Below are 12,652 nucleotides of genomic sequence, written 5' to 3'. Positions count from 1 at the left end.
ATTCTCACCCCTACTTCCGATGTAGCTTCAAAGGTAATAAACCCAGAGAGCGACATTATTGTACTGCCCTTATAGTTTTAAAAGCCCTAAATGTTCCAAAGAAGAAGTTTACTCTGCTTCATTGTGTTGCTATAACGGGATGGGCATAATAATCAATTAATTGATCTGTAAAAATCCTTTCCGTGGAATGAAATGGTGTAAATATATACTATAGCTTGTAAACAACCGTAATGACAAACAGATGCAAGTAAATGGCGCTGTTACATCACTTTCGAGTCGAGATAAGCACAGCTTTCAAGTCAAAGATAAAGATTAGGGAGTGACTCTCAGCTTGTCACGTTGAATGTGGGAGAGAGCAAAATCCACCACTTTAGAAGTCAGACAATTTTAGTCACCCGTCACTCCAACAGAGTGTGTATGTGTATGGTATGAACAGAATATGTGTTGTGGTAGGTCGTCGAAAGTGTGTGTCGCAATCGTGAGGAAGGACGGTGCAGTTCGTGGGGTAAATGACGACCGGCATGCAAAAAAGTCACTGATGTTCGAGCCATGCGGTGAGTCATCGTCGCTCATGGCGCGTTCTAGAATTGTTCATCTGGAAATAAATCCTTTTTTTGCCATCAAAAGCGCTTTCTCAGTCTTGTTTTATAATATGAGGCGTCACAACGGCAAAAACTCGTTTTCTCTTTTTTTTCTGGTGAAAGAAGTCGACACTTTCTTTTGATAGGTTGGCTGCTTATATTGTAATAGGACTATATTCTGGTGGGTCTTGGAACATCAATCAAAATGGCAATATGGGGAAGTCTGCTTTGAAAAGGGCTGGCAGTGAATGGGTTAAACTATGCATCCACAAGTTGTATATGTTATATGTGCGTATTTACTTTTTGTGACATTTTTGCTTGGTGTTGTGTTTTTCTAATGTAAAATCTGTGCCTTTGCTCACTAAAGTTTAGCAAACACAGTACTATAGTATCAACTAGGTGCTGGTGTCCTTGTTGTTGCAATTTTATAAGAACTGTAACAATGTAATTAAACAAAATCAGTATCACCACTAGCCACGTGAGAATGAATTTCAAACCATCCAACTCATGCGGGCGACTCCTTCAGAACGTAACCTTTGACTAAAAGGTGGAACTGAATGGCTGTGTCGCCCTCTAGTGGCCCTTTGGTGGCTATTCACCTCAAACTACACAGCAACCCTCATTATTTAATCTCCTCCAGTTAACACCAATTTGAATTGTCAAATAATTCTTCACTTTAGAATGCAAGACAACCATCGCAATTGACTATTATTCTAATTGTGTGTGTCTCTGTGTGTAACTATCGATACAAACTGAGAGTGCAGCACACACAGTGATGCAGATGTCTCAAAATAAATTGCTTGACAGAGGGCAAGGTAAGTGCTAACCTAACCTGCGTGTACAATCCTGGGTGTATGTGAGTGCACATATATAGGGGGGCATTCAAAGCCTCTCTTTTTCTTCTTTTCCTGTTGTGATGACTCACCGATGAATCACAGATTGCGCAAGTCAAGAACCTCTAACACTTGATCGTTCGGCCCGATGCCGCCGCATGTTGGAGGCGTGACGTCAAGATTAAGGGAAAGCGAGTCTTGGGGAGTGCTGACATAATGAGACACTGTGTCACAGTCAGTGTGGAAGGCTGGATCCCTCGAACTTTAAATGAATGGGTTGAGGTGTAGTAAGCAGGAGGTGTTATTCACCATTTGGAATTCTGCAACCCCAATTCCAATGAAGTTGAGATGTTGTGTTAAACATAAATAAAAACAGAATACAATTATTTGCAAATCCTGTTCAACCTATATTTAATTGAATACACTACAAAGACAAGATATTTAATGTTCAAACTGACAAACCTGATTGTTTTTAGCAAATGATCATGAACATAGAATTTTAGGGCTGCAACACATTCCCAAAAAGCTGGGACAGGTGGCAAAAAAGACTGAGAAAGTTGAGGAATGCTCATCAAACACCCGTTTGGAACATCCCACAGGTGAACAGGCTAATTGGGAACAGGTGGGTGCCATGATTGGGTATAAAAGGAGCTTCACTGAATTGCTCAGTCATTCACAAGCAAAGATGGGGGGAGGTTCACCTCTTTGCAAACAAGTGCGTGAGAAACAGTTTAAGGACAATGTTCCTTCAATGTACAATTGCAAAGAATTTAGGGATTTCATCATCTACGGTCCATAATATCATCAAAAGGTTCAGAGAATCTGGAGAAATCACTGCATGTAAGCGGCAAGGCCGAAATCCAACATTGAATATCCTGACCTTCGATCCCTCAGGCGGCAATGCATCAAAAACCGCAATCAATGTGTAACGGATATCACCACATGGGCTCAGGAACACTTCAGAAAACCAATGTCAGTAAAGCCATTTATCAACAACACCCAGAAACGCCGCCGGCTTCTCTGGGCCCAGGCTCAGAGATGGACTGATGCAAAGTGGAAAAGTGTTCTGTGGTCCGACGAGTCCACATTTCAAATTGTTTTTGGAAATTGTGGACGTCGTGTCCTCCGGGCCAAAGAGGAAAAGAACCATCCGGACTGTTATGGACGCAAAGTTCAAAAGCCAGCATCTGTGATGGTATGTTGCTGTGTTAGTGCCAATGGGATGGTTAACTTACACATCTGTAAAGGCACCATTAATGCTGGTACATACAGGTTTTGGAGAAACATATGCTTCCATCCAAGCAACGTCTTTTTCATGGACGCCCCTGCTTATTTCAGCAAGACAATGCCAAACCGCATTCTGCACCTGTTACAACAGCGTGACTTCGTAGTAAAAGAGTGCGGGTACTAGACTGGCCTGCTTGCAGTCCAGACCTGTCTCCCATTACAAATGTGTGGCGCATTATAAAGCGTAAAATACGACAACGGAGACCCCGGACTGTTGAACAGCTGAAGCTGTACATCAAGCAAGAATGGGAAAGAATTCCACCTACAAAGCAGTCGGGGCCGGGGATTGAACCCAGGTCCTCAGAACTGTGAGGCTGACGCTCTAACCAGTCGTCCACCGTGCCGCGTCTTTGTAGTGTATTCAATTAAATATAGGTTGAACATGATTTGCAAATCATTGTACTCCGTTTTTAATTTATGTTTAACACAATGTCCCAACTTCATTGAAATTGGGGTTGTACACCAGGGGTTCTAAAACTTGTTGGGTCCAGTGAGTACTGACAGGGGATGATTTTTTTTCCTCATAATCCTAACACCAACGAAGCAATATCACATGAGAAGGAGTGATGATGTTGTACTGTATGATCTCATGGTTATGATTCAGTCGTCGGCACGAGACCGCAGTTTGTATAACCAGTGCTTTGTAAATGAATGAGTTGAGGTTTCGTAAGAAAGGGCATGCAGGAGGCTCCAGTCACATTTTGGAATCGCTCACAACTAACCGGAAGAAATGTGCAATTCCCAGCGACGTACTTGACTGCACACAGAGAAATCCAACTCTTAGAGAGGATGTAAACGCACCACATCTGACAATGGTAGTGCTGTTTCTGCACAAATATGTAGAAAGGAGAACATACTCTAAATGTGACACAGTAAATCTCATGTAGAGTACCTGGAAGCCAAGTACTAAAAGTGTTACATAATTATTACTATTATTTATTTGCATGCAACTATGGACATTTATTTAAATTACGTTATATTTTAGACTTCACTCTCAATGCAGTTACTTCAGCTTTAAAACTCTGCAACAAACTGCTGAGCCAAAACTGTTAAATCCGAGTCCCAGAATTCCCGATGGCTTTGGCTTGATGATACACCCCACAATTGAATACACCTGCTGTCCCACAAAGCTATAACTCACTGTAGCCATGAGACAAAGTGGACAGGGTTGAGCAATGCAGGCTGCCACTGAGCAACTAATAGAATAAAACGATTCTCCAGTCCCGGTGCCATGTCGGAGCTAAGGAATGGGCAACAACAGTTCCAGGAAACCCCAAAATAGAGTCAGGAAGTGCATTTAGTAAAGCGCAATGAACACATGGTCACAGACTGTACAATAAAAATTAAAATTAAAATTATAAATGTGTAAACTGGACTTGCGGGCAAATAAAGACATGATCTCACTTACTCGATGAGTTGCTCCATTCCAGCAACCTGGGGCGGGAGTGGCTCCCCAGGTTTGGCATGGAAGTCCTTCACTTTCTGTGGTGAATTTATGACCGTCACCTAAGAAAAGTAAAAAGGAGAAATTCATATTTTGGATTGAAAGCATGCAGCCATGTCTGAAGTACTCCTATTACCAAATAACTGCCTTAGTAAGCTATACACAAAAATTGAGTCTCAAAGTTGTCTTCAGTAGAATTCCCAGTGATACACAAAGAAAACTGAGTTTCATAAATTGAATGGGTAGCAACAAAATGTGATTTGCTTGCTCAAATATGCACCCAACCCAAACTGCCAATACAAAAATCTAACCAAGATGAAATATGTTAAATCAAGCAAAGTATGCTTTCTCTTTGTCTAACAACATATTTTTTCTTACCAGCCAGGGTTTGTGTACAAGTATTTCACTTGCTTTAAATGTTTCTGTTCTATTTGTCAGGTAAATGTACTTCAATTAAATAAGATAATCATCATTTAACAACTTTTTTTTTTTCTTGATGCAGCGTAGACGTTCTTCTCGGTTGGCAAACCTTTCAGAAGACCCATCAAGCTGACCTCTTTCACCCCGGAGGAACACTTTACCGTGAACCAAATTAACATTATTCATCATAACGCAAGCTAATTATGCAGCTCCGCTGCACTTGAATACACCACGTACTGGTGGCGGAGCCTTTCTTGCTCTGAACCCGCATGTTAATTAGGTAGAACATCTGGCGAGAGAGAGGAAACGTGTTGTCAGGTCGCAGGATGCTCCCTTGATCCAGAAGTGCAGAATAATTTGGGAAGGTGAACTTTAGTTCAATTTGGGACACGTGCTTCACCCTGCTTGTATCCGACAGAGGTGGGAGAGCAAGTCACATATGTGTAACCCGTTGGTACGTCTCAAGTCTTAACCTTCAAGTTACAGGCAAGTCCCAAGTGACTGTGGCAAAAATCCAGCAAGTCCAGTACGAGCTCAATTTCAAGCCAGTTGAGTCAAGTCATTACTTGGGTTGAAGCCAGTCATAAATCAAGTTATACAATCCTGTCACAACATTTATTGGTCTTTGCACATTAAACTTTGCACTCAGTCGCTGTACTTGTGTTAGTTAGATGGACTAAAACATTCGCATTCACGTTTTGTTCTTCATGGACCCAAGACAGTCTCTGTATTGTCTATTGCTTTATTGTCTTTTCAATTAAAAGCATAATCGACAAGGCTTGGTTAATGTTTGACCATGCAGCTATCGGTAAGCGAAACTGTCAAGTTAACATAGCTTGTCTTTCTGGGTTTTAGAGCGACACATGAAGTTGGGAGTTATGTTTACTGGCATTAGGATTCGGAGGGGGGGGGGTCCTTCGAGGGGTTAAATGAAAATAAAAATCCCCTGGAAGGAGCTCCTGTTCCCAAAAAGTGCAAAAACTCTTTCTAGCTAAGCATGCCCAACGACACGCACTGTAACATGGAGCTGTGGGAGGCCGCTGCCTGCCTGTGCCATTAAACATGCATAAGAAACAGATGTAACTTTGATGTAGACCTGTTACTGTAGCCTCATGAACAAAAGTGTGCATCCGCGCATGTATTTACGCGCTTCTGTCAATGGGCTCAAAAAGCCCTACGGGCGCAAACCAGGCTGCTGCATGCCCTCGACATATGATGAGAGATAAATAATGAACGAATGGAATGCATGATGCATATTGTGCACTCACAATATTAGGTACAACTCATGAGATCCCCCAAAAAATTCAGTACGTTATCTAAGCTTTTTGAAGTATTTTTCCCTAATTTCTTTTGTAAAACAGTTCATTTGAATATGAATGAATGACAATACTCATGTTGTAGAATTAAAATATTCTGGTGAAATTACTTCTCCTTAGTGATGTAATAACCATTACAGAAACATATAAAAATGATTTCGTGCAGTTAATTTAAGGAAGCTGTGGCATAAGGCTGACATTAGGTGGTGGTCTAACAAGTTATGTGCGCCCTTTACAGTAACTCACACATTAAGTCAAAATGGACCCCACACCACACATCTCACTAGAAGGCAGTAAAAAAATGTGTTTTCTCCCCAGGCAACCAGTGAAGAATGTGAATGGAAATTGTACAATTAAATCAAAGAAAAGTACAATATTTCTACAATATAGTTTTAACAAATATAGTGACAATAAGTTTTACAAACGTGATGAGTGAAAACAATGTTGAACATGTTTTAGACAGCAAGTTTTTATTGGCAGCAGGAGAGGATGCTGATGATGTGATGCGAATGAAAAGCATGGCACCGGTTCATGAAGCTGTCATCTTTAAGCATGCGCACTTGTGAAAACTTCCCTTGCACAAGAGTACAAACCTGTGTAATAACAATGAGTCACCCGCTTCTGATGAATCACATGGATGTCAGCAGCTGATTGATATGCTTTGTGCATGATGGTGTGCAGCAACATTGGTAGTCGTGACGTAAACAAAACCCAACATATATTCCCTTCTGGCCATGTGCGTTGGCTTTGACCCCAAATTTCCAACATCAACATACATACGTTGCCCACACACATCCTTTTTTCACCCTTTTTTCTCTTTGGACAATTGCAGAGGTGGGACAAGTACTCACACTCTGTACTTCAGTCGAAGTACAGATACTTGTGTTAAAAAAAATGAATGGTAAAAAGTAAAAGTACTGATTCAACTTCTGTACCAACAGTAAAATATAGGATTATTTGATGACCACCATGCCAACCGCTATCTAGCCTTGAGGTTAATGCTAGGCAAAGTCAATGCTGTTTTAGCTCAAGTCAGCCAAAATGTCAACTATCCGCTATATGCGGAACATCACGTGACCAAACCCATAGCTGACTTCCTGTGTATGCTACGCGAACTAGCATGACCACAGTTTGATTACATGATTGTTTGAAGCCGAACTTGCCAAAATGTTGTTTTCTTTAAGGCTGGTGTCTTTGGACAAAAGTTAAACACATGTATATCACTTATTTATACCAAAACGCAAATGAAGCACAAATATCTAATATTGTCATCTTTGGTGGCTCTGTGGTAACATCATGTGTTTGAAAAAAAAAATAAAATACATTGTAGACATTTAAACTCACTGTAACTTTGCCATTGACCTGAACAGGGAGGAAGGGCTAGATTCCGGGTCATTAAGTCAAACAGTCTTGGTTGTATGTCCACTGAGTTTTCATTTCTCACACAGTCAGGCGCTTAGAGATGTTAGAATTGTATACGGATCAGAGTTGTTTATGATGGCCACTTTGACATTGTGTCATGTCTTTGCCACTCCATCCAAAGTTTCTCTAAATGTGGTCGTTTTAACCTTTATCTAAGAAGATTGAAAAATGTATAACATAGGTGTTCGTAACAGAATAGGCTGAAACAGAAAAAAAATGAAAACGAACAGTCGAGTCGATCTACTACTCTTTCCTTGCTTATCCTCCTGATCTGAACCTCCAACATGGCAGACAAAGAAATACCGATCGCGTGATCGACAACTATTCATACAATAACCGTTTTGTTAATTTGACAATTCTCAGCAAATTAGTGTCCCTCTATTATTAAATTACTGTATATAGTGCTTATACTCAGATGAAAAAGTAATCATGTTACATTGTTGTTTTTATAAACCAAGAACTAGCTAGTTGGCTCAGGCTTTAATACTACCAAAATAATGTGATCTCATAGCTTTGCTAATGTTGTGAAGTGACTAAAAAAAAAGTTGAAATTAGCTAATGATAAATTAAAAAAAATACACCTTACTTGTATTTCTTTTTCAGATTAAATGGAGATTTGTTTTAACACCACAAGCTTGTGGCCGACAACAAACAATTTTCTTTAATAAAGCCAAGGATTGGGAATATCTGAATCAGTTGTCATCATTGTTAATGCTTTACTTTCCACCCTCCTCCATGTAGTTGCTGTAACTGTTCTTTTTTTTTCCATCGTATAAGACCCCAAGATCTCAGCTGGGGCTGACTTTACCTCTCTATTTACGTTGTGTTGTCATGCGTGTGCGTTAAAATAAAAAATAAAAATAATAAGTATAAACTACAGATGTGTTTTCAAATGTGGGGAGCAAAAGTAAAAAGACATAAGGACAATCAAATAACCAGGTAAAGTACAGACACCTGAGAAATCTACTTCAATACAGACTAATAAAGCTATTTGTGCCTTGTGACTTGCCACAAGTGCACAATTGTGTGGTTCACTCTCCATTGTGGAAGAAGCCATATGTCATTTCCACATGTGTGCTGGCTGTAAAACAGCAAAGGGCTGACTGAAAGCATCCCTTTCCTGGCTATAGCTGGGTCACAAAGTGTCTCATATAAACACAGGACACACCTTAGCCCAACACATTGCACATATCCCTTTCCCTGACCCCCTTTTCTCCCCCCTTTGGACTACTTCAGTCCCTCCCTGTACAGTACTCCTCTTTCCGTTTTGCCAGGGAAAAGGTGACTAAATGTGAGTGTCAATGCATCCATCAAACCAAGCGAAACAAAATCAATTTCTGTGCTAGTTTTAGAATGTTTAAGCACTTTGGCGGGGTGGTTTGTAGAAACAGAGATGTTGAAAGACTCAAGTTGGCGTCTTTTGTGTACCCCCAAAGCCCCAACGTGCTCGCTCTCGGTTTGCCTTAGCATTGTCATGACAACAGTGTGTAGGCAACCACACAAAAAGTTTACTAACTTGGAGCTCGTCGGCCACTTTGAATAAGTCTCTGGAGCCTAAATGACGGAATGTTTTTGTTAGCGTCCCAGCAGAGCAACAAGTGCTGAATCAACAAGTGTTGACAAAAAACAAAAACAACAACGAAAGGTGCATCCACTTTCTTACCTTTTACACGGGAGGTGGGTTCAGGTTTCATTCGCAAGACCTCTTGAAGCGGTGTTAAAATAATATTTCGTCCATAGTTTTCGTGAGTTGTACATTTCCAGAGAAGTTTAAGCGAGATTTCTCCTCCGGCGTGGACAGACGCGGACAGCCGTAAATCCAACGCGACATGTGGGGTCGTCCGGTGACGTTTCTCCGCCCAGATTTGTGTTTGGTTCGATGGGAGGATGCTTTGCCCCGCCCGCCTCACTCGGGCCAGGGATTTAAATCACGCCAACCCCAGAAGTGCATGGTTTGTGTCTGTTGCTTGACGGCCACCATAATGGCGAAATAATAATAAACAATTGTTGTTGTTTTTTTAAACCTCAGATTCTCAGAATTACCCTTAAATTGAGATGTTTCTTGTGTTTTATAGCAAGATGGGCATAAAAAATAATAATTAAAATCGCAGTCAATTATTATGAGTGATTGCCCAAAGGGCAATTATCCTAATGAGACATTTAAGGTCCTCCAAGGGATCATTGGGGAATTTACGGGCCAGGCCTAATCCTTTGAACTTGCTTGGTTCAAACAACACGGGTGACACCAGTATTAAGAGATAATCCACACTCACAGAACGTTTCACATGCTAAATTACTCTTTATCCTAATTAGATCTATATTTTACCATGGGTTTAAAAAAGAGAAACTCCAGGAAATGTAGTTGTTTTTGTGGTTTATAACAAAAACAATGACATTATTATTAAAATTTTACATTTCGCTTTAATTAGACTGTTTGAGTTAATGACATGTCTAGTACTGTACTGTAGAGAAGTGATTCTTAGTGTGGTCTCTGTACGACTTGTGGCAAAAGAATTACTGCCCAAGTACAGTTCAATTGTATTTAACTTTGAAGTTTAATCTGCATGAAATTGTCAAAACGATTTGTTTTCGAACATTTAATGAAGGATGTAGTTTACTTCGAAGACTAAATCTAACATTAGATCATCAAAAACGATAAAGACAAGTAGCAGTATTGGAAATGGAGTAGGAAAAAATAAAAACTTGTATATCCTTTCCCCAATATTACATTTCATCTATTGGTTTATAAATGATTCCATTGTTGAAAATGATTTCCAACACGAATAAACATGTTTCTTCAGTTTGCTTCATAAAACGAAATAACAATCACAGTGTATTGCAATATAAATAACCATATAGTACTGTTACAAAATATATAGGCATACCACTAAAACTACTCTTCCAGATAACCATCAAAAGATGGATTATTTTTGTAATTCTTTCGACTAATCGACTAATATTTGTGCTTTGGGTTTTTTTTGTATCAAATTATTTAGGCACCATTTTATGTAACTTTTATGTGGAATACATTTTAATTTAATCATGACAAGTATTTTTCCCCCCTATGATTTAAGCACAATGTTGATGCTCACTGAAACGGATTGATGGTACATACTTCTGGACTTTAGGTGGCAGTAAAAGGCTGTAAATTTACTGGTAGAGAAAAAAAATATGTACATAATTTAGATTTTTTTTTAAAGAAAAAGAATTCAATGTGTTAAAAGGTAAAAATCAGAACGTCTGCATTTAAAAAAAAAATCTGTTCTTTAGCAAAGAAGAAAGAATTCGTCCCCGGATATCCTTGTTGTAAACGTTTGTATTGATTCTGGGAAATGTCGTTCTCTTTCTTGATATTCTCGATATGGTCTTACGTACGCTCATTGGAGCTACGCGAGCTACATTTGTGATACACTACGCATTTAACGTACACTCGTCTTGAATTTTCTCCGTAGTGATCCCGCTTGCTTCTGAGGCTGTTCGAGGTAAACCTACGCGGTCTCGTCAGTTGGCTTCTGTACCTGACGGGTTGTAAATATCCTCGTACGCGTTTGTCACAAATGTCTGGGACGTGTTTGGGGAGCGGAGAACGCGCAGTCCACGGAGGGAACGTTCCTTACGGCCGCAGCGCGACACGGGAACAACTTAACCTCTCGATGGCTGTCAAAAGTTAGCGCCGCGACGACAAAGACGAGGAGACTCATCTGTCCCTCCGCTTCGACGCGAGGTGAGAATTGCTGATGTTCGAATGGACTCGCGGTGGTCAACTTCATTCCGACCGTGTTCGTGGCTTCGATCGAAAGGTGGCGTCTTTGTTTACAAGCTTCCGTCAGCTGGCTACGCTGTCAAGCTAATGTTGGTGTCACTGGGCACGTTTCCTGGGTTACCACTTTTGTCCGCTCTTGGACTTTTTACGCGAGACTCGTGTCAAACACATTTCAAATCACACAACTTCGAAAGAAGAGTGGGTATAAAATGACAACATGCGTTCCCTTTATGAGCCCAATTAGCCTTTCGGGGCAGGGGCAAAGGTCTCACCTTGCTTCCTGTGTTTGTTTACAGCTTACCCGAGGCCATGAACAGCTTATGTACTTGAGTTAAATACTGTACTTTAGTGTTATTATCAGTATTATTAGTCCTTGTTGCACCAAATATTCCGAGTTTAGAGTTTTCCACTGTGTCCGTGGTGCATCTTAGGCAGGAGGAAGTTCTTCTGCAGGTGCTATTTGCATCGTTTTCCAAGTGACGGCCTACAATACGGTGTGAAATTAGCCTCCACCCTTCATTTCCTCTCCATCCCAGGGGGAACACAAATGAAATCCATCCTCCCTCTCCCCTCTCTCCCCAGCCTGGGAACGTTGCACAGCTGCTGTATGCAGAGTGACAGGTGGCCCTCGGACAGGTGCACCACGGACAAAGAGTTACAGCTCTTGCCCTTTATTGATTTAGCGATATCGCTGAGTTATGACTGTCTGAATAAAACACGCGTGATTAGGAAAGTATGAGAACAGCGCAAGGCGATTGTGTAAACCTGCCCTCGCCTTTTTGATAAGGTGTTAACCTTGGCGATGGGTAAGGAAAATGTTGTACCCCACTGTACCTGATACTCTAATATCTGAGTAAGAGGGCAAAAAGTGACCAGAAAAAAAATATAATGCCAATACATTTATAAGAGGAAGACAGTACTGTATGTGCCCTGCGATTGGCCAGCTTACTCAATCGCTCTGGAAAATGGATGGATGGGTAAAGTTGTAACAATCCAAGAAAAAAATTGTAGTATTACAAGGAAAATGTAGACTGAAATGCAATAACAGCAGTTGTCATTCTCTAGATACCTTGCCTTAATAAATCAGGCACAAAGGTCATTAAACTGCTCATACTTATGATGGTGTTGTTAAATACAGAGAATTCTAATTGTTATACGTTACATGTTGACTTATATTCATGCTAGCTAAAGCTTGTAGGGTTACGACTTCATTATCATAAAATTACAACTTTTCTCGAGAAATAATGCATTTTGTTCTGATAACGTCTCATAAAAATAAGATTTTTCCCATATCGTGGAAACTTTACTTTTATTTTTCCAACTTTTTAGCATGACTTTGACAACTTTTTCTCAAAACATGACAACCTTATACCCCTAAAATTTACATTACAACATTCTTGTAAAATAAAATGTTGGCCTCAAGGACTTTATTATTGTAAAATAATGACCTTTTCTTGCATCATAAAACTTTTTCTCTCCTAACAATATGCCTTCTTTTGGAAAAGAATATCTTTCTTTGCACTTATAAAGTGTATTCAGTTTTTTTTTTGTTATGATAATTATAACCTCCTAATCTTTCGTTATAG

At 40.1% G+C, this 12,652-nt stretch overlaps 2 protein-coding genes across 3 annotated transcripts in view; one reads left to right on the top strand and one right to left on the bottom strand.

Moving 5' to 3' along the window:
- The window catches only part of LOC133417916 (ankyrin repeat and fibronectin type-III domain-containing protein 1), a 135,481-nt gene extending 125,608 nt beyond the window's left edge, over nt 1-9,873 (bottom strand). For both annotated transcript variants that reach the window (XM_061706140.1, XM_061706141.1), the window contains exons 1-2: nt 8,967-9,873; nt 4,110-4,207 (exon numbers count right to left, since the gene is read on the bottom strand). In XM_061706140.1, coding sequence (XP_061562124.1) covers nt 4,110-4,126 — 17 coding nt within the window. In that variant the 5' untranslated portion in view covers nt 4,127-4,207; nt 8,967-9,873. The remainder of the gene's footprint in view (nt 1-4,109; nt 4,208-8,966) is intronic.
- An 888-nt stretch (nt 9,874-10,761) lies between these two features.
- The window catches only part of capn15 (calpain 15), a 42,433-nt gene continuing 40,542 nt past the window's right edge, over nt 10,762-12,652 (top strand). Inside the window, exon 1 of the mRNA XM_061705639.1 lies at nt 10,762-11,027. The gene's annotated coding sequence lies outside the window, so the exon portion shown is untranslated. The remainder of the gene's footprint in view (nt 11,028-12,652) is intronic.

This window comes from Phycodurus eques, chromosome 19 (genome assembly GCF_024500275.1).
Source record: "Phycodurus eques isolate BA_2022a chromosome 19, UOR_Pequ_1.1, whole genome shotgun sequence".
NCBI lineage: Eukaryota > Metazoa > Chordata > Actinopteri > Syngnathiformes > Syngnathidae > Phycodurus > Phycodurus eques.
This window is presented reverse-complemented; position numbering and strand designations above follow the sequence as displayed.